The sequence below is a fragment of the Rhinichthys klamathensis genome, unplaced genomic scaffold (genome assembly GCF_029890125.1).
Source record: "Rhinichthys klamathensis goyatoka isolate OS25496 unplaced genomic scaffold, OSU_Roscu_1.1 h1tg000147l_1, whole genome shotgun sequence".
NCBI classification, from domain to species: Eukaryota; Metazoa; Chordata; class Actinopteri; order Cypriniformes; family Leuciscidae; genus Rhinichthys; species Rhinichthys klamathensis.
Window position 1 is genome coordinate 2,295,147 of NW_026606682.1, and position 27,440 is coordinate 2,322,586.

General features: G+C 36.7%; 2 protein-coding genes and 1 long non-coding RNA gene across 4 annotated transcripts; 1 reads left to right on the forward strand and 2 right to left on the reverse strand.

Annotated features, from left to right (window-relative positions):
• zgc:174906 (uncharacterized protein LOC571548 homolog) lies at nt 1-11,455 on the reverse strand. Of its 2 annotated transcripts, none has more exons than XM_056258021.1 (4): nt 11,320-11,455; nt 1,456-1,849; nt 454-522; nt 1-375 (listed from the first exon to the last, which is right to left on the reverse strand). In XM_056258021.1, exons 2-4 carry the CDS (start codon nt 1,778-1,780, stop codon nt 95-97), a joined length of 675 nt encoding a protein of 224 aa, XP_056113996.1. In that variant the 5' UTR covers nt 1,781-1,849; nt 11,320-11,455; the 3' UTR covers nt 1-94. The 2 variants fall into 2 exon arrangements, with proteins under 2 accessions (XP_056113996.1, XP_056113995.1); XM_056258020.1 differs by lacking the exon at nt 11,320-11,455 and adding an exon at nt 3,876-4,053.
• Nucleotides 7,369-26,146, forward strand: lima1a (LIM domain and actin binding 1a). The gene is made up of 10 exons (XM_056258007.1): nt 7,369-7,506; nt 9,425-9,467; nt 11,208-11,513; nt 18,575-18,638; nt 18,916-19,022; nt 19,742-19,819; nt 21,610-21,655; nt 22,011-22,054; nt 22,196-22,329; nt 24,852-26,146. Exons 1-10 carry the CDS (start codon nt 7,385-7,387, stop codon nt 25,801-25,803), a joined length of 1,896 nt encoding a protein of 631 aa, XP_056113982.1. The 5' UTR covers nt 7,369-7,384; the 3' UTR covers nt 25,804-26,146.
• Nucleotides 15,270-23,821, reverse strand: LOC130090585 (uncharacterized). The gene is made up of 3 exons (XR_008807713.1): nt 23,604-23,821; nt 19,716-19,853; nt 15,270-15,525 (listed from the first exon to the last, which is right to left on the reverse strand). It is a non-coding gene; the product is annotated as an uncharacterized LOC130090585 (long non-coding RNA).
• Nucleotides 26,147-27,440: the final 1,294 nt, after the last annotated feature.

A 27,440-nucleotide genomic window follows, 5' to 3' on the forward strand; every position in this document is an offset into this window, starting at 1 on the left:
AATATAACTGAATAGCAGTTATAGCTCCCTCTAGTGGTATGCTTGCATGTCTACGTATGCAAAGTGCTACACAAATGCAGTCCTCTCTGTGGACTCAGTTGTTTTCCATCAGGAAGATGATATTTCGTGGGTCTACGCCGTTGTCCTCTTGGGTTAGGAGGGAATAGAGACGAGCTGCTGTGGCTTGGTCCCTCTCACGGATGCTCCATTTGCGCAGCATGGCGAAAACCCGCTCTTGGTGTAGTTTGTTATCCTCCTCTATCTGCTGAAGAGTGGTGGTGCTCATACCTAGTGCCATTATGCCCACCTGCCTCCAGCTGTTCCCAATGTAGCCGGCCACCTTCATCATCTCCTTCTCACTCACCATCCTGGACTCTGAGAAAAAACAAAGTTACGTAATGCAGCCGTGCGAACACGAAGCTGAACAGAAGATGCAAAGCAGATGTGACTCACTGATTATAGACGGCTTCTCCTGTAGAACATCGTTTTCCAACACCTCATGCCTTCGTTTGGCTGTCGTCTCTGATAAACCAACATCATTTTCAAATTACAAATAGATTATGCATGTACTGGGAAGTTTGAAGGCAATAGGTGAACGCTGAACGGGCATTTTTTACCCCATAAATTAAAAGGAAATATATATGTATATATACAGTAATAGTAAAAGAGGACCCTTAAGGCTCGTTCACACCAGGAATGATAACTATTTAGCGTCCACACCAACGCACAATAGCGTTCTGTTTATTCTAAGCAGGCACTGCAGTTTTGTTGTCTGCCACTTTAAATGCTAGAGCTCTTTACAGCAAGATGGATTCTGATTGGCTGTCAATGTTTTTATCTTTCAGCAGCTGGAAAATATGGTTCTGAAAGTGATTCCAACGATATTGTTTCTCTGTTGTCATTATAGTTGTGATGTGGACTCTGCTATTCTTTTACATTAAGAACGATTTTTAGAACTAAATGTTTATCGTTATAGTTATCGTCCTTGGTGTGAATGGGCCTTTATAATTATTTAGAGTTTAAATCTCATAACTGTTACATAAAAAGATATATTATCTTTCTCCTCAAGAGTATTTATATATTATGATAGCATTTATTTAATTAAATGTAATTTTCAAAAATCATTGCAAGACAGTATTTTTTACTATAATACAGTAAAAATGAATGAGAAACATTAAAAATGAAAAGGAAAATAACCTGAAGTAACCTTGATTTTCTCTCTCTCTCTCTATTTATTTATTTCAGTCTTTCTGTTCAATTATTATTACTTTTATGTGAATCTTTGTTTTTTTTTACTTTTTTGTTATAATGTAAGTTTTTATTTAAACAAAAGTGTAGTTACAAATTATCTTCTGCTGAAATTCTAAATAAAAACTTTTTTTTTAAATTACTTGACACGTTACAGTAAGTCTTAATGTGTTCATAGTAGATAAGGGATGGTTTATAAGATCATACCTGTGGTATTTGGTGTCTTGCGTTTGTTGATTTGCAATTTTTGAAGGAATTGCAGTTTAGGAAATGTCTCTTGCATGTCTTGTGTTTTCAGCAATTTGAGGAAACTCAGAGCACGCTTGTTGTCTTTGTGCATCACATAATCCAAGATCTCCCGTACCTGCTTTGAACGCGTGTCAATGTCTTTGATGTTGTTGTACTCATTATTGGACAGTATGCCACGGGCATGGCAATGCTGAAGCAGGAAGTCTGTATCTCCCATCAGGGCCTGCAGGAGAACCAGCTTGTGTTTCTGAATGAGCTTGGTGCCATCTACTGGTCCATCCATTGCCTTTTGTGTTTGGTCAATGATGTGAAAACCTGGGTTTGACACTGGTTTTGAAAACGAAGATTAAGGCTGTAACAAAACCAGAAATTAAATTGTTTTAAAAAACAAACGTATATAATTATATGTTATTATAAAAATAAATAACCACGACACTTTAACTACACTACAGCTAATTATTTCATATCCTTTTAACATTTTAACAAATACTGGTTAATCAATATCTGTAAGAAATGCAAATAAATGGGATCAGCAAAATAAATATTTACATTTTTTCTTTCTTTAAACAACTCAGTTACTTTTAAAAGTAATTCGTTACAATATTGTTACTCCCTTAAGACGTAACTAAGGGAGTTTTCAACTAAAAATGGACAACTTTTTATGCGTTTTGGCTGTTCATTTACACGACAATGGCGTTTTGGGGACCTGAAAACACAAACTTCTGAAAACGGGTTTCAAAGTGGAAGTTTTTGAAAACAACACCGTTAGCGTCTCTGTGTAAACTACAAAAACGTGAATTTGTGAAAACAGTGAATGCAGAAGATTAGGACAAAGCAGAAGAAAGTTTGACACTCTTACTAAATATAAATAATAACAAAGAAAATAAAACACAATGTGATGTTTATCTAAAGTAATTTTTTATTATTAGTATGGTTGAATTGGATCATCAAAGGTCAGCAGCAAAGACGTTGTTTAATAAAGTGAGATTAAATACATAAATTATATTTGTTTATAATTTACCATACTTAATCATTGCAGGTTTGCGTAAAAGTTTGCATTACCATTTCTATTCATTTTGAGGGACAGTGAATCTATTTTTGTGCAAGTGAGATGAGTAAATGCATGGTAACATTTAGTCTAGAACTACAGTAGCCATCATGTTCACACACAACGCCTCTGCACTCACTCCTGATTTCTCTCAGGACAAGAGAGCTGTCAGTCAATAAATGGGAAAACAAAGTAATTGTGTTACTTATTTAAAAAAACAACTGTTACTTGAAAAAGTAATCTGATTACACAACTTGTAATGCACTACACCCAACACTGATCTGTTCATAAATTTATTTTAAAAATAAATCATTTATTCCCCATATGGTTCTTTTTACCTATATGAAACACTGAAAATTCTGAACTAAAGGACTTGATAGATAGGTAAGAGAATATTTTATTGATCCCCTTAGGGAAAATTGAGCCATTGCACTAATAGACATATCAAAAATTAGAATAACTAATAATAAAATACAATACAATAATATAGTGAAATATGAAACACATAAAATATAGCATATATTGTGTAATAAAATATTTGGTGTTGTGACAAGAAGCAGCTATATAATAACAGATCAACAGATGACCTCCTATGACTGTAGCTGAAGCATCATTGGTGGAGCTGAAGGAAGTGTGTGTATCTTCATCATGTGTCCCTCCCATTGACAAGTTGTTTTTAATAACCGCACTGTTATCACTTCCAGATTATGAAGAACATATATCTTATAGATTTCAATGCTAAATGCACGTGATGAATACACACACATTAATCGAATAATGCTGCAATATCTATTTTATTGTTGGTGTATAAGTGTGAATGGCGCATCTCCCTTATTTGCATGATCTGTAGGGGACTTCCAGTTTAGTGCTTCACTATCACAGCTGCGTCATCTTTGTTTACATTAAATAAACGACGATGGCGCACATTTTATTAAATTAGTAGAGCTTTTGTTTCCTCAGGAATAATAGAATAGGCTAAACTGCCCCCATTTACATGTGCATATCGATTACAAACACCTTGCAAACACTCGCATCATTAGAGAAGCAAAAAGACGCGCGAAAAACGGAAAAGAACAAAGAGATACTCATTTCATCAACTGATGCAGCACGCTCGTGCAGTTCCGATCTACTTCCGTTTAAAAATAAAACAGCCTTATTGTTGCACATTTGCGCGCGGTCACGTTGTTTTCAGGTTATTTTTTATTGTAGCATAGAAACTGAAAGTTTGAAATTCAGCGCTTTTTTATCTACACAGAGAAATAGAAATCACCGAAGGGTACTCTACTACACACATTAATGAAATAACATTTCGAAAGTCAGTTTGGTTTACCTCAGTTTGGCGGAGGGAAACGATGTCTCGTGTCTCATCCACACTTCATCCGCATGTAATATGATATTGATAAAACATCTCCTGCTGCTGCCGCCGCCTTCTGGACAGGCATTGTTATTCATTTACCTACAGCTAATGCTATTTCTGTATGCAAACTTTCACTATCAACAACTCAAGTGCCCCTTCTTTTTTATTCTAATTAATTCCTATTAAACAGATTTGACACACTGAACTTAAAGTTTCCCTGAATTTGTGATTCACCCACTTTAAAATGAGTCATGAATGGGAGTGTGATGAAACATCAGTGCTTCTTCACTTTAGTCTATCTAGCCTAAGGGAAGTGATCATAATAAACTGCTGAGACAGAAATAATGAACTGGTAAATTATGAAGAAATTTGTTCTCCACTGGTGATTGCAAATATCAGAGATGTCTCAGAGATGTTTTGTTCATGTCTGCCTTCTGACCTGGCACATATTTCTACCTTGCCTATAATTTTAGATAAAAATAGAAAATATTTTAGGCCTATAAGAAAGTAATAAGTATATTCAGTATTTGACACCTGAACTAGCACTAACAGAGGAAATAAAAAGAGATGATAATAACCATATTTTGCCTGGCTCTATATAGCCTGCATTCTTTGGAAGAGAACATTTGTTTAGGGCTAAAGTGTGTATGATGTATATTTGATGTTTCATTTGATATTTTGTCCATGTTTTTATAGGAAAGCTAAACAACAACATGTTTAATATTTTATTCAATATTTTTTAATTTTTTATTCATATTTTATTAACATACTTAAAATTGAAATAAACGTGCAATTTAGAAGGAAATGTGAATTAATTTGAAACACGATTCAAAGGGAACATGTTGTTATTTTTTATTTTACATTATATATATATATATATATATATGTGTGTGTGTGTGTGTGTAGGCCTATATGTACTGTGTGTGTGTATATATATACACACATACATATAGGCCTACACACATACTGTATATATATATATACACAGTATATATACAGATATTTGAAATATATAATACATATATATTTGAATATGTACACACATATATATATGAACACACACACACACACACACATACACACATATATATATACAGCATATACAATATGTTTAAATAATATTTAGCAATGTGCAGAAAGGCGTAATCTAACACCGTGGAATGTTGTGCCTATTCTCCAGCAAGACTTCCATGTGACAGGGATTAATGAAAGTGATCCAGTGAGCCTGAAGACTCCTGGAGAGGCTCCCGCTGCTTTGTGTTCCCACAGTTTTTGGTCCATGATACATATACGCAATCTAATGAGAAAGAACATTACATAAAAAATAAATAAAAATGTGAATTACACATTATTATTATTATTATTAATTATTTTTTTACAATCTTTATTGTCCTAATGGCTTTTATTTTTGTCTTTTGATTTTGGGGTGAAATATGAGCTGGACATAAAGGAGGGGACTTTTGCTCACTTCCAGGAATCCTGTGGGATTCCCAGACTGAGTAGAAGCCTTGTTGACTCACTTTGTCTGTTCTAGTGAGAGTCTGATGATGAATTGCTGAGCCCTGAAGTGGGAGGGGCATTACCTGCTAGGTGCAAAGCAGCTCTCTTCCCATTGGCTGAGAGGATGCAGTATATTTCCTCACTCACTAACAATGTGAGAGTGAGCAGCAGAGCAGAGTGTTCAGAGCATTGAGTGGACTGAGAGGCCAGCTAGAAACCTCTTTGGCACATCCACTGAACGATTCCAAGAGGAGGCTGAAAGACTGCAAACTTAAGAGTATGTATGTTTTGATTGTGTTTCATGGTCCTTTGTTTCTGTCAATGCCTTCATAGGGTTTGTCGTTTGGCATTTTGAGTGCATGCTCTGTGGTTTTGTTTAATTGAGCTGCTTCCCACTTTTCACTCTTTTCAATGGTCCCACCAGCCATATGTTTCTGAATGAGTCTCTGGATTAGATTGTTTCATTTAAAAAGGGTAGCTTTCTTTTGAGTACCATGAAATGAAAAAAAAAACCTTAAAATGGCTGTCTTTCATTCTGGAATACATCAAGATGTTGATTTTAGAAAGTGTTTTTTCTTTGTGTCAAAAAAAGTTTGAGAGCTTTAATATGTAGCTTAATACTAAATATGCCGATTAGTGATCATATAACATGCGGTTTAATGAGGACATATATGAATGCATCATTGCATTATGCAGGGCTCCCACTGTCATTGAATTTTTGAAAATAGGCCTGGACAATTCATACATTTCTACATTAAAAGGTATTTTGACTAGGTAAACATTGCTTTTTGTGAGTTGAGGATAACTTCTGGGAGACTTGTCTAAGCATGCTGAAGTGTTGGTGTGACCTGAGTGTGATGTTTCTGCTTCATTGACCCTCTGAATGTTCTCCTGTCATTTAAACACAAGTGTACAGCATTTTCTGAATGGTTGAGTGTCTCCTTGAAGCAAATCAGTAATTGTGGAAAGCCCTCAGCTTTAATTTGTTCACATTTAGGAAGTTTCTGGATGCGAAAGAGTGCATCATCTGCTGAGTCACATCCTAATGTCTCTATATCAGACCCTTGAGATCTCTTAGATTAATAAAACTTTACCAAAATTATTTGGTAACACTTTGACATGACTCTTTCCCAGACTATATAGCAAGCAACTAGTTGTGTTTAAGGTTTTTATAGCTGTAAAGCGTGATGCATTAGTAATCTGAGGTAATGATGACTCCGTTACTGTCTCAGCAGCTTCAGTGATACGGAGACTGACGTTGCATCACCCAAAACAAAGCCCGGCTCAGCTGTAAAGGGTGGGAGAACGTGCTTAAAAAGATAAAATGCTGGTTAATTGGAAGCAGTTTTATCACTGAAACCTAATCAGAACATTTCAGTCTATCATATTAAAGACATGGCTAAGGACAGGTTTGTGGTTGCCCACAAATGATCAGATTCCTGTGAATTTTGTGAGAACCTTAACAGCTATGAGATCATGTGAGATAAGAATATCCTGTCGTATCAGGCATAAGTCACAGCATGTCTGAATGATCAGGTGAGCGGCTTCAGGTGTTGTGCACTGGTGCCGAATGACTCATTCATTTCAGGAGTAATATGGGAAAACGTTTTCTTCCTCTTTCGGATGTTCCACAGGTGTTTTGGGGATTTCATGACGCATTTGATTTGTGCAATCCCACGGTTGCCTTCAGTATAATTGGATGATTGTTATACATTTAGTGCAGACTGAGCATTGTACAGTTTAAAATAAGGTTTTTATTCATATCTATTGAAATTTCGGATATGCATATTGTGATGGAATATTGAAAAAATATACATGGTACTGAAAAAAAAAAACCTTTTTCATATTTGCAGTGGGGTTTACTGAATCTATAAAAGTTGAAACCCTCTGGTTTGGTTTAATCAACAACAAAGGAGCAAGCTGTTTTGTCTTAATTTTCATATTTGAAATGCCTCTGTCCTAACAGAAATCAAGATACCAAGATGGCAGTCAGTTCATTTCACCGTGGGCAATGGGCCTCACAGTCCTTGAGAGTTACGGCAAAGGAGCTCTCCATTGTTGGTGTGCGAGGCAAAAGCACGGCCATTGCTGAACGATTTTCCAAGTAAGCAAATTACAGGATTTGCATATCTTAAGCTGATCTCACTTGTCATTTAACCTCTCCTACTTGCTTTCACTTTAGCACCCCTTTTAGTGCTCTTTAAACAGTGTTTCACAACGCACTTCTGTTTTAAATGCTGCAGTTTTGTTCTAAATTGGTTTATGGTGTTAAAAACTCTGCTCCAACATCATTGGGAGGTTTTCCCTTTCTCTTCATTCTTTTGTTCACCGTGAAAGCGGCGTCAAATCTTTTAATGGAGTCAACAGCCAGACACAGAGGTACGGTGGGGTTCAGAAGTCTGAGACCACTGATAAAAATGTATCCATTTTGTATTTTTAATGCAAATTAATACCACTTTTAAGTACAAATTATATTATCAGCATAAAAATTTGAATGAATTTGCACAAATTTACTGCATTTAGAAATAGTGACGTAAAATGAGTGTTAAGTTCTTATTCATTTCTTATTTAGAAATTTTCCGAATCCTAAAGCTTTCCAAATGCAAGTTCCATATTGAATTCTCTCAGACATTGAAACATGTTTGATTTACAGCTGAATGTCTGCTGCCCGACTCATTAGATGGTCCCTATTTTTAAATGCAGTAAATTTGTGCAACTGAACGTGTGAACTTCATTCAAATTTTTATGCTGATAATATAATTTGTACTTAAAAGTGGTATTAATTTGCATTAAAAATACAAAATGGATACATTTTTGTCTTTGTTGGCTCTCAGTCAGTGTGTTTCTGTGCCGAGGAATTTCTCCAAGCATCTGGAGTTTTTCCAGTGCATCTCCTGTCAGATTTTCTGATGTCTTTTCCAGGGTTCTGCCTCTGGCTTCCTCTCTACACATACATCAATGACTTCCACATCCTCAAAACTGTAGATTTTCCAGCTGAATTAGTGAGCATCAAAGAAATCAAAGATTAAATGGTTTATAATCTGATGATCACTGACCTTTGATAGATGTGGGCAAATATGAATCCTGTGTTTTAGCATTTGGCTGTTTTAAACGGTTCAACTGTTGTTTTGCAGTATAGGCTACATTCAGGGCTATGATTATTGTCTTTATCTGTGTATCTCTCCAGCTAACCTTCATTCAGAGCCAGCCGTTAGTTTGAATCGGTATTTCCTTTGAAAATCAGATTTCCTTTGAAAACTTCCTGCTTTCAGTGGTTGGGATTTTTTTTTAAAGTCCCTCCAACAGATGGTTGGTGTATCTGGAAGCCCTTCAGGCTAGCTTTCAAGTTTCATTGTTAACATGTCATAAGAATAAAACTAGAAGTGAAATCAAGACAGTCCAGTTGTTTGCACTGCTATATATGACCACTAGAGGCCACCGGTTATCAAAAGTGATCTTTTAGTTTTTATTTAGGCAGATAAAAGGAGATACAGCCTTTAAACTCGGAACAGCATTTATTGACTAGGTAAACATTGCTTTTTGTGAGTTGAGGATAACTTCTGGGAGACTTGTCTAAGCATGCTGAAGTGTTGGTGTGACCTGAGTGTGATGTTTCTGCTTCATTGACCCTCTGAATGTTCTCCTGTCATTTAAACACAAGTGTACAGCATTTTCTGAATGGTTGAGTGTCTCCATGAAGCAAATCAGTAATTGTGGAAAGCCCTCAGCTTTCATTTTTTTTTACTTTTAGTTCATAAAATTAAAACGAATTAAAATCAAGACAGTTCAGTTGTTTGCACTGCTACGTATGACCAGTAGAGGCCACCGATGATCAAAAGTGATCTTTTAGTTTTTAGGCAGATAAAATGAGATGCAGACTAGCATAACATAAGCCAAACAATAAAAACACCATCTGTTGATTGGCCAGATATTATGGTGTTTAAAATGCACAGAAACTAGCTAATCTTCATTGAGGACCAGAAAACAGTTGAGTGAACAATTTTTCCACTATTTCTTTTCAGGTACCAGAAAGCAGCAGAAGAAACAAGTTCAGACAAGAAAAAAGTGAGTTCTCACCATCTTGTTATTCATTCCATTGCTATAATGACTCACTGCCTGTCTGTCTATCTGTCCTATCTATCTGTCTCTCTCTCTATCTGTATCTAACTATCTGTCTGTCTGTAACACTACTCTGAGCTGCTGCTGCTGTTTAGACACACACATTCAGTGTCCAGTCATCTTAATCCTTATTTAGAAGTCTTAATCTGCAGGTAATTCCCATGCGCTTTACATAACTGGTTCAGTCAATCTGTGCCCTCCTGAATGTGTAGAGTGTGTGTGTCTTCATAAATACTGTGAGGAAACTTCAGTGAACTGTGTGTTAGTGTTTGTCAGGATGAAGGAGTTGCAGAAATGACGATGTGCAGGATGAAGGATGTAGGTATGAGCTATCTGACTGGATTTGAAAGAGATTGCAGCTGGTTCACGTCATGTTTAGTTTTTGCATTGAAGTTTTGTTCAACTTATTAAATGAAAGGTTTTGATTTTCTGCCCCATTGTGAGGGCCTTGCATTATGTTTTGGCAGACAGTTCAGAGTGTTTGTGTCAGGCCTGGAATTTGAGGCAGAAGTATTTGAGCTGTTGTAGCATGCAGGGTCAAAACTAGGGTCAAAATGGCATGCTTTAGTATGTGAGCACACAAGAAATATTGATTTATATTTAGGGCTTGACATGATTTTTTTTTTTTTTAAATCCCTAGCTGATGTTTTTCTTTCTTTTTTTTTCTAGAAACTAGTTTTTTTTTTGTTGAAACTTTCTAGTTTTGTATTTTGTGTAGTTGACATTTACGCATTTATTTATGAAAAGTGATATACATATCCATGAATATGTTGACAAATGACTGTTAACAGTGTAGTGTACATAATGTCATATTGTGCCAGTATGCGCTACATTAAAAAATGAAGGAAACCCCACATACTCATTTCCAGTCATTAGTATTCTGAAATTAAGCTATCAATAACTTGTTTTAAAAGTAATGTATGCCTATGTACTTTAACACTAATTTTATAATCTCTTGTTGTCAGTTTATATTTCATCAACGGTTAACTTATATTAAAAAAATAGTTTTTTAATAAAAAGCTTAAATGTTAATTGTTTCACACAACCTGGACATGTGACTACGCATGTAATGTCTCTCAAAAACTTTCCTTTTCCCCGTTTCCTGTCACTGCTTCCTCTTTTATGTTCTTCCTGGTTTTTCTGTCCCGTTAAGGGGGTTGGCCTAATTCCCTCATGCACATAGTTTCAAAAGACTAGCATCTGGTGCTGCGTTTTCTCCCCCCCCCCCCTCATTTCCACCAGAACAGACTGAGAGAACCACTCCTTCCATTTGCCAGGTTTCTGAAGCTTTTGTAGTCAACCTTTTCTAACAAACTACTACTAATCTACCAACTAATGACAAGATACTCAATCATTTCATTCTGTTTACTGCTTTTCTGAAGGCCTCAGATACTTGATCAGTGAGTAATGTAATTTTAATCATGAATATTTTTATTAGTACTTTTTATATGGACTTTTAATCAGAATTTAAGTTTAAAGCTATGTCTTACTCAAAACTCAACAATGAAATGGCTAAATCTGTATGTGTTGTTTTATGTTTTAGATTTTAGGAATAGATCGATACAGTTAGTCCACTGTCTTGATTGTCTTGATTGTCTCGATTGTCTCGATTGTCTTGTTAAAGATAAGAAGTTGAGAAACCCAAGGAGTGAACCCTCTTCTGAAATTCTCTTTGTCCTGATACAGTCTCTGGAGAAATCGACTCCTTCCATGCGCAACGGCAATCTGAGTATCCTAAAGCAGCTCTGGGAACAACCAGCCGAGACGCCTAGATCTCCAGAACCCCAAATGCACTCACGGCAGACGGAGATCCATCAGCAGCACCCTTTAGATCCCAGTGTTGACACTCCACTGGAATCCACAGACGTCCAGATGTTGAGCGACAGTGACCAGCCGATGGAGAAGTGGACGCCAAGAGATGTGGAGACTCCCACTGTGCCTCTCAACAGCCTGAAGATGATGTTTGAGAAAGGAGAGACCATTCACAACAATGTAAGTACAACTAATCATCTAAAATGGTACATATTATCTTAAGGTATTTTGTCGGTTTAGTATATAACACCTCTTGGTCACCGTGATTTTACCAAGTTAGACATGTTCCCGGATCAACATATTTTGTTCCTGTCCAAAAAGGTTGTCCTAAAGCTAGCCCTACCTGTAACGTATCCCTAAAATCAGAGAGAAATGATAGGTGAATGACACTGATGTAGAAGCACCTAAACCTGGTTGTAAGCCTATACTTGACATAAGCTGTAAACCTGTCTCTCAAATCTGATTGGATGATTGAAATGTTGTTCCAGGATCAACAAAGATGTTGATCCAGGAACATGTTGCACTTGGTGAAATCACGTTCACCAACACGTCTTAGTGAATTGTTGCACTTGGTGAAGGAATTTAAATTGCGTGTGTAATTGTAAAAAGGCCATATTTTTCACATTTTGCATAATTGTTCCTACTTTTCATATCGTTTCCTCTTATAAAAAAGGTTCATTGAGGCCTCTTGGACCAAAACGGTGAAAATCTAGTTTTTCATGACCAGTTTTACCTGTTCTCTGACCCTCAGAATTAAAACCCCCTTTTTGACTACTGTAGTTTTAGGACTTCACTATGTAAATGACCTCTGTTATGGTTGGCTAACCTTTGCAAACACGGAGGTGTTGATATGTAAATGATGGTGGTCCTATGTTAATGAACTGATGGTTTTGTACAGACAATACTGTTCAAAAGTTTGGGGTCAGTATTATTATTTGAAAAACTAATACTTTTATTTAGCAGGGATGCATTAAACTGATCAAAATTGACAGTAAAGACATTTATAATGTTGAAGATTTCTATTTTTAAATAAATGCGGTTCTTTTGAACTTTCTATTCATCAAAGAATCCTGTACAGCGTTTCCAGAAAAATATTAAGTAGCAAAACTGTTTTCAACATTAATAATAATGATAAATCTTTCTTGAAGGATCATGTGTCACTAAAGACTGGAGCAATGATGCTAAAAATTCAGCTTTGAAACCACAGCAACATATTAAGCGTTATATTAAAATAGAAAGAAGTTATTTAAAATTGGAATAATTTTTCACATTGATCCTGTTTTTACTGTATTTTTCATTTAATAAATGCAGCCTTGGTGAGCAAAAATGACTTTTCTTTTTTCTTTTTAAGTCATTCCAACCTGTTTTTGCTTAGTTCACATTCATAAATATTCTACAGTCAAACCAAAAATTATTCAGACACCATATATAATTTTGTATATTTTTTTTTTACTAGTGGGTGCAGGACACTATAGTTCATTTATGTATAGCAAAATAAAGTAAACTGTGACATAGTATACCCAAAAAGTCTTCATACAGTGTACAACCAGTACAATTGATAAAAATTGGGCCCAAAAATTATTCAGACACTTTGACCTGGCCATGTTTTGCTTGTGTTTTTTCTTTACTTGCTAATGCGACCTTTTTACACCACAGACTGAACAAAATTAAGCATTGCTTGGTAATTTGTTGACCTAAATTGGTATCATCTAACAGAAGGATGGCCAAAACCAGTGAAATAGCAACTGATTTGATAACTCTGAGTTCTTGTCATATTTTATTACCATTTTCTAAACTATAGCAAATAAACGGTGATAATGTGAGAAATGTTGAAGGTGTCTGAATATATTTAGGTTTGACTGTAGGTCTGACTGGGAAGGATGCTTTGCACTGTGAGGGCTGTATTATGTGTACATATTAGATCTATTTTTTTTTATAGTAAAAGATTGAAGTTCTGTTTTCCATCATATTTCGTCCCCTTCTAGTATACCGTATGCATGTAAGATTAAACGCAGTCATCAAGACTACTTGATCAAACAGTATCTGTCTGTTCTGCTTGCTGGATATCTGCTTGTATTCAAAACGTTCAAGAGACTGGTCATGCTGTGAGTCACATGGTCTGTGGTCATGAAGACACCAGTGTGCTTCTCTCTCTGGGTTCTGAGGTTTCAGTAGGTTCACTGCTCTTCTAAACAGCCTGCAGGTTCAACTATTGTCAGTTTGTGCTCTCTAACTTTGTATAAAATGTTACTTGGAGTTAGTGCTTTGTTTAAACAGCTATCCCTGAGTATTAAACTTTGACATGCCATGTAAATGGCAATATTACAGTACTTTTCTAAGTGATTAGACTTATGATTTTTCCCTGACAGACAGTAAAATGGCTTAAAATGGTCTAGTGAATAGAACATCACACTGTAAAAAAAAGTAGCTGCCTTAAACATTCAAGGTGATTGTACTTCATTTAAGTCATTGCAACTTAAATTACACTAAACTGACTTAAAATGAGTTGAATCTTGTATAACTTGTTTAAAAAAAATTATATTAATTTCTTAATTTAGTTTGATGATCGATAAGTTATGACAACATGTTTTTACATTGTAAAAATATATATACTTGAGTTAAAAAGCAGTGCATAGAGAAATGAGAGTGGCTTCTTTTGACTTGGGCATGTAGGCAACCAATCAGAACACCTTAGTAACTGCATAGCAGTGCAACTAAAAATCACTCAAGAGTCAGAATACATTAGCAACCACATAGCAACACCCACAACTCCCTAGCATTTTTGTGATGTTTAAATGCCAATAACCACTCACATTTCTGTCAGAAGATGTAAAAATCCAGTTCTTCTAAACCTTGTTTTTAAACAAGATCCATTGTACTTTACTGTTCTGAATCTCTGATCCATTGTTCTCTACTAGTCTGTGTGGTTAAAGATAAAATGAACATTCTTGTGGTGTCTTTTTAGTCACACCTCGTCTTCATCTGATATTGTGTATTCTTTAATCAATTTTTTTTGGAACAGTCAAAGGTTATGTGCTTAAAATAAACCGGGACTTCACCATACACAATGGTTTCTCTTGTTTCGCGGACTGGAAAGGGAATCGTTCCCAACATTTTATCTGGAAAAAAGCAAGCTTAAGGAGTGTGGGTGGAGGAGAGGAAAAGACTGAAACTGAATGGATTTTACTGTCACCAGTGGTTCAAAACGTCCCAGCATGCAATGAACAATGTTTTGATCCACACCATACTTATGCTTCTTCTAAAGACAAACATCATTATGGCTCATACTAGGGGCTTTTCACTTCCCCAATCCAAAGCATTATACTTTCAGCTGCTGTGATTTTTAATGACTGAATCAGTGATTAGAACTTGTGATTAGGTAAGTTACTCTAAAAAAGTAATTAATTACTAGCTACTAATTACATATTCAACAGTGTAATCTGATTACTGTACTAATTACTCTCTCCAAAAAGTGTCGAATTACTTTCTAGATCCTATATCAACCCCAACTATTTGAACAATACAAGACAGACATGAAACTGCCCTTTTAATGAATTCAAATAAATAATATAAAATTCCATAAATTATTCTTGAACTAACCAAAGTATTTAAAGGGAGAAGGTTACATTAAAAACACACATTTTAACATTAGATGTTAAATTGGTTTATATAGAATTATTCTCCACAGCCGATACAGTATTTAATGCAATTACATCTGAAGTAACTAATTAAATTACAGTAAAATTAAGAGTAATCCCTTTACTTTTTCAAGGGAAAAGTAATTCAATTACAGTAATTAATGACTTAGTAATGCATTACCCAACACTGCTTGTGGATCATTGAATTGTTTAGTCCGATCAGCCAGTTCATGGAAAAGAAATGTTTCAAAAGAACACTGTTCATAGTTTTGGTTCTTCAGTTCAGCTCACTGACTCAATGATCTGGTTGCAGCAGTTCTCAAATTAATTGACTTATTTTTTTTTTTCCCTCATGCAAAGCCACATAGTTTCATGTTTGGGTTAAACCCAAACTACTCTACCTCTCAAAAGACATTTCCATCATTAGACTGGGATGAGGTTGCTCTCATGTAAAGTCTGCTGTTCTCACTGGGGGGCTGATGTCATGAGATGAACATCCACATGATCGCTGCAGGGTTCGAGCTCTCTGCTCTCATCAAAGCCAAACTTCTCTCCTTTAACCTGGGGGATAGTCATGAGGGAGAGAGAGAGACTGAAATTAAGTGAACTCATCATCTACCTCCTCCAGCATTTTAAAAAAAACATCTCCTGCAGAGATTTGTTTTATAAATGTCGGTGGATATTGAATTTGGGGTGCTTAGAGAGTTGAACTGACTGTAAAAAGCAGTTAATAAAGAAGTTCTAGATATGATCAGACGTGATGATGTGCAGTGTCTGTAGGGAGGACACATTTCGTAAAAAGCTATACCTTCGTAGATGTTTTGCCATCCGGGATACGTCATTAGTTGTAGAAAGAAGCGGCAGAATGAATAATCAGACTATAATATATTATGTCTGTTATACATTTATTAGCAATTTTGTGTCATAATAATGATAATACTAATCCTACTAATTATTATTATTATTATTAATACTGATAGTTGTTATAATTGACATTATTTCAAGGATAAAATAAAATGAAAGCATACTGAAACAAAATTATGAAGACAAAGATTATATATAAATTTGATGGATATTAGTGATGCACCGACATGAATAACCGATAATTCTTTATATTTGAAAGCTGATAACCGATATATTGGCCGATAAATCTAAATCCAAATGTGTATATCATTTTTGAGAGCTTGATTACAAAAACAAAAGTTTCACCATTAAAAGACATGTCTCCGCTGAAGGAAATAATGCATTATTTATCGGCTTTAAAATATCCTCTTATCGGACCGATAATATTAAAAATGAACATTTATCGACCGATATATCATACATCCCTAACATTTCATCTTTTGCGACAGATTTTATTCTCTGATAACATAAGGAAAGGACGCTCCTCATTTTTGGCAGGCCGTGGCTCAGATGTTCCCATCTTTTGTGTGTTTTGGATTAATAAAGGGTCTTTTGTCTGGGCTAATGCCCCCTGTGGCTTCGCTGCCTTTGCCTTTTGTACTGTGTTTATTTCGCGCTCCCCTGGTGTCCACACACCAGCCTGGAGACGCTGCACTGATGCCTGGCCGGCTGGATCCCCTTACAGCCCCGCTGATGGCTAATCCATGACTGGGGGGTGGGCTGGTTTCAGCGCCCTGTTTGGATTTGGAGGTTCAGCCAGCTGCCTACCCCACCCCACCCTCTCAGCCCTCCCCCTCTCCATCTCTCCCGCGGCTGCCAGCAAAACACTGGCATGCTCACCGTCTTTAATCTGCTCTCAGAGCACTGCCGGCCTTTAGTCAGACAGACTCGGCTCCGTAAATCTCCAGGAATCACTGCGGACCGCCCGTTGCTGCCTGTCTGATTTTAAATAGGTAAGACGCGTGGCTTTCAGATCGATACTGATATTGTTACATGTGGAAACTCTCTGTTCGGTCGGTGGGATGATGTCAGTTTTAGTTCCTGTTGTACTGCCTTCCTGAGAACAATGGCAATGGATACAGCAGACTTTTTGGAGGATGTGTTTGTGCTGGGATTGATTGCAGTGTTGTTGGACAATATGTGCTAGGCACTTCTTGGAAAAGTAAATGTTTTGTTTTTGTTATTTTCTGAAACAAAAGCAGAGAAGTAATACCACTACAATTAAAAAACGCTAAATGGTGCAAGAACTTTATATATAGGCTAATATGTGTTCAGTTAATCATCTTACAGAAAAGTTTATGACCCAAACATTGTGACAAAAGCAGCTCTTTTTATTTAATTTATTATTTGTTTAATTACAAGTAATACAATTCAGCTGTATCAACAGGGCACCAAATTGTTGGGTTAATGTAAGTGTAGTAACGGTGGTGTTGTCCACTGGTTTGTTCTGGTCTCCATGTGTCTGTCCACCGGGTGTATTGAATTGCATGAGAGCTGTTGTGCTGTGTGTGCTGGAGTTGTTGTGGCAGTAAAGCCAGACGCTGGTGTCTGTCCACGGCTCTCTCAGAGCTCATTAGAGGATTATTGATGCCAGTGGAGGAACTGACCAGCCAGGGCAGGAGACATGTTTAAACACTGCTGTCATGGCTTTAAATGTCTCTTGTCACCTTACTAATTAGTGCTGTTTGCTAAAGTAAGCATCATTATTATTACTTTAGCTCATACTTGGGGTCTGGGGATTTGAACAAACCCCTTACCCGTCCCAGAGTATTAAACTCTGCGGCTTAACTCATCCCACACAGAATAAGAATAGAATAAGGCAGAATAATGAATTTTTTTTTGTTGGAATGACGGCCAATAAAATAATGACATGTCAATCATATTCTTTGACTTTTGTAAATAACATTTAATAATTGTTTATATACATTGAAGATGGAAGCATGAGCCAATTTGCTATGAATAATCATTTTAAATATTTAATAAACGTTATATTTTAATTAGGGATGCACAATATATCGGTATCGGCAGATATATCTTCGTCTTTAATGTTATCATTATCGGCCTGATAAGAAAATTTGACCGATATATTAAAGCCGATATGGATTGTTTCCTTCAGCTGAGACACTTCAGATGTGCACTGTTCGCCATGATGGATTTGAATTGCTTAATATGATTGGAATCACTTGGAAAAAGGAAAATATAGTTAAGTGCAACATGTCTCTGTCACATAGGCTACATAAAATGATAATGAGAACATTATAATTGTGTGTTTGGGACATGGCTTTTTATGGTAAGACCTTTTGTTTTTGTAACCAGGCTCTCAAAATGATATAAAATATAAATATAAAATTCAAATATAAAAAATTATCGGTAATCGTACCGGCCAAACATTTCATATCGGTGCATCCCTAATTTTAATAAAAAAGGCAATTATTAGACGGTGTAGAGAAACAGGAAATTATTGGGTAGAGAGAGGGGGAATGGGATCAAATCTTCATTGGCTCTATATGAAATCTATAATCTATATGAAGTTATGTTTCTCAGTGAATATCCTGTTTTATTCTGAAATGCATCACAGTAAAGTAGTAAAATAGTTGGTAAATGGCCATTCATGTTGACTTTAAGGACTTTTTAATGTTCTCTTTGTCTTTGCTCTGTGCTTAGAACTCCTCGTTAACACATGTTTCTTTGTCTGTTTAGGTGTCCAGAGAACCAGGGAAAACAGGAGACAGTGGATCTGAGAATATGGAACCAGGAGACAAAGGTACAGAATCAAACACAACACTAAACAAAAACACTCCAGAGTCTAATAGTTTGTGCAATATGTTTTCAGTTAAATGATTTCACATCTTGAACATCCTGCTTTCTTTTTGCAACACTGTAAGAATGAAAGTGCTGATGGCAGTTCTGTGGAAATTGCTGTTTCCTATTCCCACTTTGACCTTGTGGCTCTCATTTTTTCTTGCGCATATGCTTTTTTTTCTTCTTCATTGTATGATTCAGAGACCCCACTGATTCTCTTTTTCTTTCTTAATTCACAGAAAGTCTTGACTCTGGAGTCAAAATGGTGGAGTCAACCCCTCTCAGGGACAGAATGGCCATGTACCAGGCAGCTGTGACTAAGCACGATTTCCCTTCCTCCCCCACCGTGAGTCCGTCCCCCCCCCGCTTTCACAATAATACACTCCCTCAATTACTGTCACTTCTTATGATTTCATCAGATGCAATTTGTCTGCTGACCTAACACTCTTTGTTTCTTGTTTAAAGGCGTAGATCGCCGAAAACATGAAACGGATGTCATTTACTCGCTCTGATTTAGTTCCAAACCAATATGACTTTATTGCTTAATTCAGTGGAAAACAATTTTTCATGTGATTTAAAATGAACAGGGACTGAAGCTTTTCACACACAAGTCATACAGACTACTTTTAAGTCGCTAAAAATCCCTAGTTCTTCTTTTGGAGCTGTGTTTTACAAAATTCAACTGAAAAGAATGAATCAATTTATGTTCACAAATCCCATCTGAATAATTTATTCATGAATTGGGGTGATCTGGTTTGAGAGAGGGAGGGGAGGATTTCATGATCATCAGAGAATAATGACGTAAATTTCAGCCCATTTACATCTTAAAATATAGAAATGGTAAAGTCATATGACATAGTAATAATTTTGCATACTTTTCTGAAGTTTGATGTCTTTAGTCCTCATTAATAAAAAAAAATGTCATGTTGCATGAGGAACATGTCATGGGCTTGGAATGACTTCAGGATGCGTACATTTTGACCGAATGTTCATTCTTGGGTGAACTGTTCCTTTAAGGGAGCACATGCTCACTGATAACCTTTACCCTTTTTGTGTTCCTGGTAGAGTGAACCAGCAGATAATGAAGTCCGGAGTCACAGTGGGAAGCAGAAGGAAAATGTGCCGCCAGTGTGTGCTGATGTGGTAAGAACTGTTAGGCTCTTTGTAATGTGAAATCCTGTGAATGAATTCACAATACATTTACATTTTTAAAGTGCCCCTACTATGCTTTTTCAAATATTACCTTTCATGCAGTGTGTAATAGCTGTTTGCGAATGTAAAAGGTCTGCAAAGTTTTAAAGATCAAAGTGCACGACAAATAAAGAATCGATTCTGAGCTGCCGAAACGAGTCGTCAGCAATTCCAGTCTCACTTTCGTAACATATACGCAAGTTTGTAACAAAGCCTATGGTCTTCATTGGCTGCCCGTGAGCAATGTCTACTTAGCTACAACTACAGTGTTTGAGGGCAGGTCAAAGTACTGAGAAGCAACATGTCGTGTCGTCGAAATGTGGAGAAGATGGTAATTTCTGTGCTGCGAATCCACTTTGCTTGCACTTCCAAAAGATGAGAACTCGCGCTGGAATTGATGTGGTAAAACGACGCCATTGTTACTGTTCGTGTCACCGTGTATCATGTGCTGAGGAAGATCCGGAGCTGAAATTCAGATATGCTAATTGGAGTTTTGTTTCTGACACGTGCTGTAAGCGGTAGACCAATCACAACAGACTGGGTCATCTGGCCAATCAGAGAAGAGCAGGGGCTTGGAAGGAGGAGTTTATAGAGACCGAATCCTTTATCGAACCATTTCAGACACTGTGAGAAAAGAGGTGATATGCAATATACATTTTGAAAAAAAAATTGTACAAAAAATTTGACCTTGGATACATATAAACCTATTGTAGGAAAGCTCCAAAACAAAATTAGGAATGTTTAAAATAGCATAAAGGGGCACTTCAATACATGATTATTGTATTGTGCACAAAAAATGTTTGTTTCTATAATCTTTCATTGAATAACTTGCGCAACATCAACTTTTTTTTATTTCTGGCTGACTTCCTGAATGCCTTTTTATTTTTCAACCTGAATCTTACACTCACTTTTCATGATTCAATCAATTTTCAATTATCCGGTTTCACTCTGGTATGTCACATTATGGAAGCAAAAAGGGTTTAAATGCAGTTTCATGTTAAAGGGATAGTTAATTTTGAAATAAATTTTTGATATGTTTTAGCTTACCTCAAGGGCATCCAAGATGTAGGTGTCTTTGTTTCCACAGAAGTTTCAATTTTGATATTTTTATTTCAAACAGTTCTTGTCTGTCAGTCATATAATGCAGGTATATGGTCACCACCTCAAAGAGCATGCACAGAGAAGTCCAAATTAAACATGATTTAATGACTCGTAAATGTAAGTACACATTGATGGCCTAAGACACGAAACGAGCGGTTTGTGTGAGAAAACGAACTGTATTTATATCGTTTTTACCTCTTGTAACGCACAAACCGAAGCGCCGGCGCCCTCAGATCACTTGGACGTGGCTGTGGTTACAAGAGGTAAAAACGATATAAATACGGTTCGTTTTCTCACACAAACCGCTCGTTTCGTGTCTTAGGCCATCAATGTGTACTTACATTTACGAGTCATTAAATCATGTTTAATTTGGACTTCTCTGTGCATGCTCTTTGAGGTGGTGACCATAGACCTGCATTATATGACTGGCAGACAAGAACGGTTTGACCTAAAAATATCAAAATTGAAAATATTGCGGAAACAAAGACACCTACATCTTGGATGCCCTTGAGGTAAGCTAAAACATACCAAAAATTAATTTCAAAGTGAACTATCCCTTTAACACAATAGCAGATTGTATACAGTTTTGTTTTTTTGTAGTACAAAACTGGCACTTGCCTTACTACTCTTTGTATCTGCAGGGCTCTGAATCCAACTCTATGAAAAGTCCCACTACAGACAAGAATGGTGAGTTTCTGCTTGTGGTCTCTTGCATCCATAATGACATACTGTACAAACCATGAGTGAAAAATTGTACTTTTCACCCAAAAATGAAAATTCTGTCATTAATTAACCTCAAGTCGTTCCAAACATGCAAGACTTTTGTTCCTCTTCGGAACACAAATGAAGATATTTTTGATAATGAATGACAGTCTTTGGAACAACATGAGGACGAGTAATTAATGACAGAATTTTCATTTTGGGGTGAAGTATCCTTTTAAGTATTTTGACACAGTTTGTACAGTTAGTTACTTTGAATCCCAGTGCCCTCTAGAGGTTATTTTGCTGCACTGTCAAAAAACACTGTTCTCTTCATTTACAGGCTCTGTTATAAGTCCGGAACAAAACCAGTCTAAAGCTGCTAGGGTGAGAATTCAGTTATTAAATACATATCTATTTCTTTATTTACCATATAGTTTTATCTCTGTTTTTGCATTTTGTGAAGTGTCATTGAAAAATACAGACATGGCTTGTCACTTTGGCTAAAACATTTTTGTGCACTTGTAGAAGTTCCGTTTGCCTGTCCGTGAAACCTGTGTGACGTGCCTTAAGACCGTGTACCCGCTAGAGAAACTTGTAGCGAATCAGCAGATTTTCCACAACACCTGCTTCCGCTGTGCCTACTGCAACACTAAACTCAGGTGAGGGCAAGGGACATGGCTCTGATCCACACTTGATGTGGACTAGCAGTAATGGTGCGTTCACGTGCTATGGTAATTATGGTAAATACCAAAAGCCGACATGGAAAATGCACATGAACACCCCCTCATGTGCAATTTTCCACTGGGCAACTCGTAGAATATTTTGATGCACGAGTTGCCGAGATGAGATTACCTTTGACCTTTTCAAAATGGCGGAGAGCAACGCAAGAGTTGTGAATGGTAAAAATATGTACTATTCATGATCTAGAAAATATACAGCATATATTATTTACGTTTGAGTTTTGATAAATCATTTTCTTGCTGTAGCAGATGACTTAAGCAATCTAAAATAGTTTTAGCTAAATAACAGGTCTGGATCTCCATCTTTTTACCACATTACGACAACAAAAGCACTTGAACGCAACACACTGGTAAATACCAGTTCACAAGTGGAAAATATCATATTTTCCATAGCACGTGAACGCACCATAATACACAAGACTGTTGGGTCTCTCATTTGTAAATTTTTGGGGTGCTCATGAGGTTTTTTTTTTCTACTGCAGAAATTAAGTTGGTTTCAACAATCATTTATTTTAGTCTTCTTTTTTTAATGGTATCAAATTTTCCTGAGCATAAGTAACATTTTAGTTGATCAAATTTTCAAGCATTTTATATAATAAACATGTAAAAACTGTCGTTATAAAAACACTATCTTATTAAATAACATTGAGTACACAACTTAAAGCATGGAGATTTCATAGTAGGCCCTATGGCATTTAAATAAAATAAAAAATTCACTTGTCCATTGACATTTTGTGCAGACATAGTTGTTTGTTGAATATCTGATTATTGCCATTTATATATATATATATATATATATATATATATATATATATATATATATATATAATGTTTGGTTAATTAGGCTAATTAACATGCTAGCCTATGCTATATAATATTATATATAGTAATAGTATAATAAACTAAATAATTTGAAGCAATAATAGGCTGGTTACGTCCATAACATCAGAATAATTGTCATGTATGTATTTTAGTGGTTAATACGTTGACATAAAGTTACAGTTATACATGACATACAATTATTTACGAAATTGAGTCGACGTAACGGTAGCTGCTATTCTGCAACCAAACTCACAACCGTCAATTTTCCGCAAACCCCTGCTGTGTGAACAGAACCGTACTGGACACACCTTAGTTGTCTGTGACTACGAGAGAGCCACTTCTAGTAGGCTTATGTGTGTTCAGTAACTTACAGAGATGGAAATATGAGCTGTTTATCATTTGAAGACTTCATATTCAGTCATTGTCGTCGTCCACAGATTAACCAGCTAGCAAAAGCGCTTCACCTTCCCGCGAGCTGCTCCCGCCAGTTTTGGAGTCTGCGCGCGACTCAAACCAAGCTCGTTCTCCAGTCAGGAATAAAGATAAAACACAAACTGCTGTCGGTTAATTTAATTTATAACGAGGGACTCGTGATGAGTCAGATGGGATAAGACTATCTTATAGTCGCTGCTCACAGCCCTTACTACTCACGGTTAGCGCGAGAATAAAAAGGGTTGACGTCGGTTACTCGTGTTGAGGCTCGAATACAGTATTTAACCTGTTGTAATGAATCAAAATGACAGTTTGAGTCACGCCTGTTACTAAAATATGATTTTAAACACAAACTTTTTGAATTTAGCCATTCTGTTTATATTTTTTCTACATAAATAAATGAATGTTCAAAATGTTAGTGAATATCTTGCATTATTTTTTTTTCTTGTCATATTTTCGTCAACAGAATATGCTGCTGAGATTATGTATTTTTGTAGGCTAACCCAGTAAATTAGAATGACCCATGGTTCCCCAAACCCTATATGATTTTGTATTGGCTTTTGGATTATTTGGAGAAAATAAGCTCTGTGACCAACAAAATGATTCTTTCCAGTTAACATTTGAAAAAAATCTGTCAAAAAACAATCGGTAGAAGTAAAAAGCTAAATGTAGGCTATAAATGAGCTTTAGAGTTTTGACAATTCCAGGTATGTAAAAAAAAAAGTTAGCAAGAGTGTGATTATAGACACAATGCAGACTGTAAAAGCAGACTAGTCAGTAGATGAGTACATGTTCAGTGTGATGATGTTTAATGTCCCTCTTTAGACTCATTTAGCCACTTGTTGGCTGGCAGCCACCTTCTTCAAGACAAGAGCTTAAAAAAATCACTAGGGTGCATTGCTTTTGTATATTATGTTGTGGAATAAAAATGAAAATATCTTAAACTTGTTTTATACCACCAATCATATTTCAGGCATTTACCAAATACCCATTTAAAATCCCATTGAGGTCACGACGACGGAACCAGAAGTGCTAAAATGCTAACTCATTTCCTGGTTTTGGCCTACAAAAATACGTCATCCCTGCAGCACTCAGATGGTTTAATTTAGGACATTTATGACAGGATTGATGCTCAGTTTGGTTTGTTTCTAATCTCTCACTCTGTTTTGCCGCCCTCTTTTGGACAGTTTGGTGAACTATGCTTCTTTGCACAACAACGTTTACTGCAAGCCACACTACTGCCAGCTGTTTAAAGCCAAGGGCAACTACGACGAGGGTTTCGGCCACCGACCCCATAAGGAGCTTTGGGAGACTCGAGGAGAAGAAGCCGAGGAGCAAGTGAAGCTCTCACCTCAAGAAACAACCCCCAGCCCAACAGTAGAGGAGTCTCCACTGGTAAAGGTTAATGTGCTTGCGGCCAGTTTAGAGACCCGAAAACAGGTCGTCTCTGAGAGGGTGGAGAAGCCGCTGGAGACGGGACGCCTCAAGATATCCTGGCCTCCACAGTCAGAAGGGGACGAGAGTGCGACCCATGTGTGTGGAGCCACTGACGGCAGTGGCATCAAACCCATCCGCCCGAAATGGCCTCCAGAGGGCGACTCTGTATCAAGCAACTCGGACCAATCTGATTTTCCAAAGCTTCGCAGGAGCGTCTCTCTCAAGGAGAGAAGCAAACCGTTTTCCATCTTCAGCGCTCCACCGGTCACTCAACCCAACAAGACATGCCAAAGATCTCCTTCAAATGAGAAGCCAGACTCTTCTGAGGAAATGTCACCCGTCTCTTCCACCACAGACACGCTGATCTCTTCCGAGGACATGACTGAACACAACCAATCAGAAGAGGAGGAGGAGGAGGAACAGGGTGAGACCAATGAGGAAAGGATGGAACAGGAGGAGAAAGTGGATGTCCAGGAAGAGGAACTTTCCTCTCTGAAGTGCAGCTCACCGGAGATCAGTCCTGCATCGTCGCCCGAGAGCGAGTCCGGGCTGGATCCCGAGGAGAACAAGGCCTCACAAGATGTGGGCTTCTGGGATGGAGAAGAAGCTGAGGAAGATCGAGCTGATGTGTCCGTGGAGGACCTCATTAAGAGGAACCGGCATTACGACGACGAGGACGAGGATGAGGATGATGTGGTCTGACTGAGCGATAGATTAGATGTCCGTGGACTTTCATTTCCCAGAAGCACCAGCGTATTTTCATGTAGTCTGCGTCGTGGGTCTCCGTCTGTCTTTTGTGCAATTTTTCATGTCTTCAGCTTTTACATGTGCCTATAAATGTAAATGAACTAAAAACCAAGTAGTTGTCAGGTTATTCAGAAGGCTTCTCTAGTCTAGATGATACACTACTCTTAGTCATTTCAAGCCTAGGTTTAGGATATTTTAATTTGTTTGGTACTTTTTCTATATTTTATATTTTAATAGACTAGAATATTTTATTCTTATGCTGTTCAAATTCAAAATATTAGCATTTCGAAACAATTGATTTTTTTTTTTTATATTGCTTTAAGAGTTTAAATTAGATTGATAGGGCAATCTTAGTACGTTTAGTTCAAGCACCCATCTTTTAGTTTTTTCATCACTACTGTAATGCACTTGGATGTACTTTATATGTTAAACATGCCCTGGCTGTACCACATTTGATTTCAATTGGCAACCTTTGAATGTTTTATTGCAAAATTGTATTTAACTATTTTACATGTCACTTTTTTTATCATGGGACCAAATATCCTGAAATACATTTGTTTTCAAATAAATATACTATTACAAAATCTTGAGCAAGTGAGCTTTGTTTTGTTACAATGACCCCACAATTAATTCAATATTCCCCCCCCCCCCCAGATAGCTTAATGAAACAAAAGGCAAGTTTGTTTCAAACTTTTAAAAGTTTTTATAAAGATTTTTTTGGAAGCAATTGTAAGAAGTGAGAACTACAGTGACAAATCAGTCTCATAAAATTGCATATATACATACAATTGCATGATAGTAAAATTAATGGGTTGAAGTTTTTTTGAATTGTGCTTACATGAAAATGTATAAAAAGGAATTTCAAGGCAACCCGAATACAGTTTGTGTGGAAATAACTATTTCTTTATTATATACACATTAGCAAAAGAGTGCATGCTACAAGTAAAACAACATATCAACATCTTCAACGCAAATCTCCATTTAGTTAAGACTGTGTGAACCCAAAACGATCATCACCCATTTATGCGCCAAGCAACCACATTCCAGTCGAAGAATTCAGACGATCTTGGAGAGGACAACCACTTGGCTTTTTGAATAAGCTTAACTGATAGAGGTATTTGGTTTTGGCTTCCCTGTGCTGTCAATTTATGTCTGGAACACAAGCAATTCTTTATGTTAAATGATCTGATCTGGAATATTCATTTCACCACTAAATGGAAGAGCTTTAGTTGACTATGATTTCCATTCCTCTCTCTAAAAAGCTTCATTTTTTCATTCACAACCTCATGATTCTCACAGAATATATTTCAAAACAAATGTTGCAGAATAGTCTATGATAAACATGCAGTATTATAAACCACCGATAATCTTTCAAATGAATAAACCAAAGCCCATTATTCAATGATGCCCTTTGAAAAGCCATGTGTCAAATATGATTATGGCTATATTCATTTCCATTTCTGCAGTATATTGTATACTGTGCATAGCATTAACATTTATGCATAGAACACCCCTAAAAATGGCAAAACGTGCACACTGCACTGGGTGCTGTGTCCCATAATGCAATGCACTCATCTCGACCTTCCATTTCC

What these genes read in the sequence shown, in the direction of transcription:
- zgc:174906 (XM_056258021.1), bottom strand. Translation starts at nt 1,780, where the DNA reads ATGGATGGACCAGTAGATGGCACCAAGCTCATTCAGAAACACAAGCTG. An exon ending in CAAGACACCAAATACCACAG is followed by an intron (nt 523 to 1,455) that starts GTATGATCTTAT and finishes TTGGTTTATCAG; the next exon opens with AGACGACAGCCAAACGAAGG. An exon ending in GGAGAAGCCGTCTATAATCA is followed by an intron (nt 376 to 453) that starts GTGAGTCACATC and finishes GTTTTTTCTCAG; the next exon opens with AGTCCAGGATGGTGAGTGAG.
- lima1a (XM_056258007.1), top strand. Translation starts at nt 7,385, where the DNA reads ATGGCAGTCAGTTCATTTCACCGTGGGCAATGGGCCTCACAGTCCTTG. An exon ending in CAAGTTCAGACAAGAAAAAA is followed by an intron (nt 9,468 to 11,207) that starts GTGAGTTCTCAC and finishes GTCCTGATACAG; the next exon opens with TCTCTGGAGAAATCGACTCC. An exon ending in GAGAGACCATTCACAACAAT is followed by an intron (nt 11,514 to 18,574) that starts GTAAGTACAACT and finishes TTGTCTGTTTAG; the next exon opens with GTGTCCAGAGAACCAGGGAA.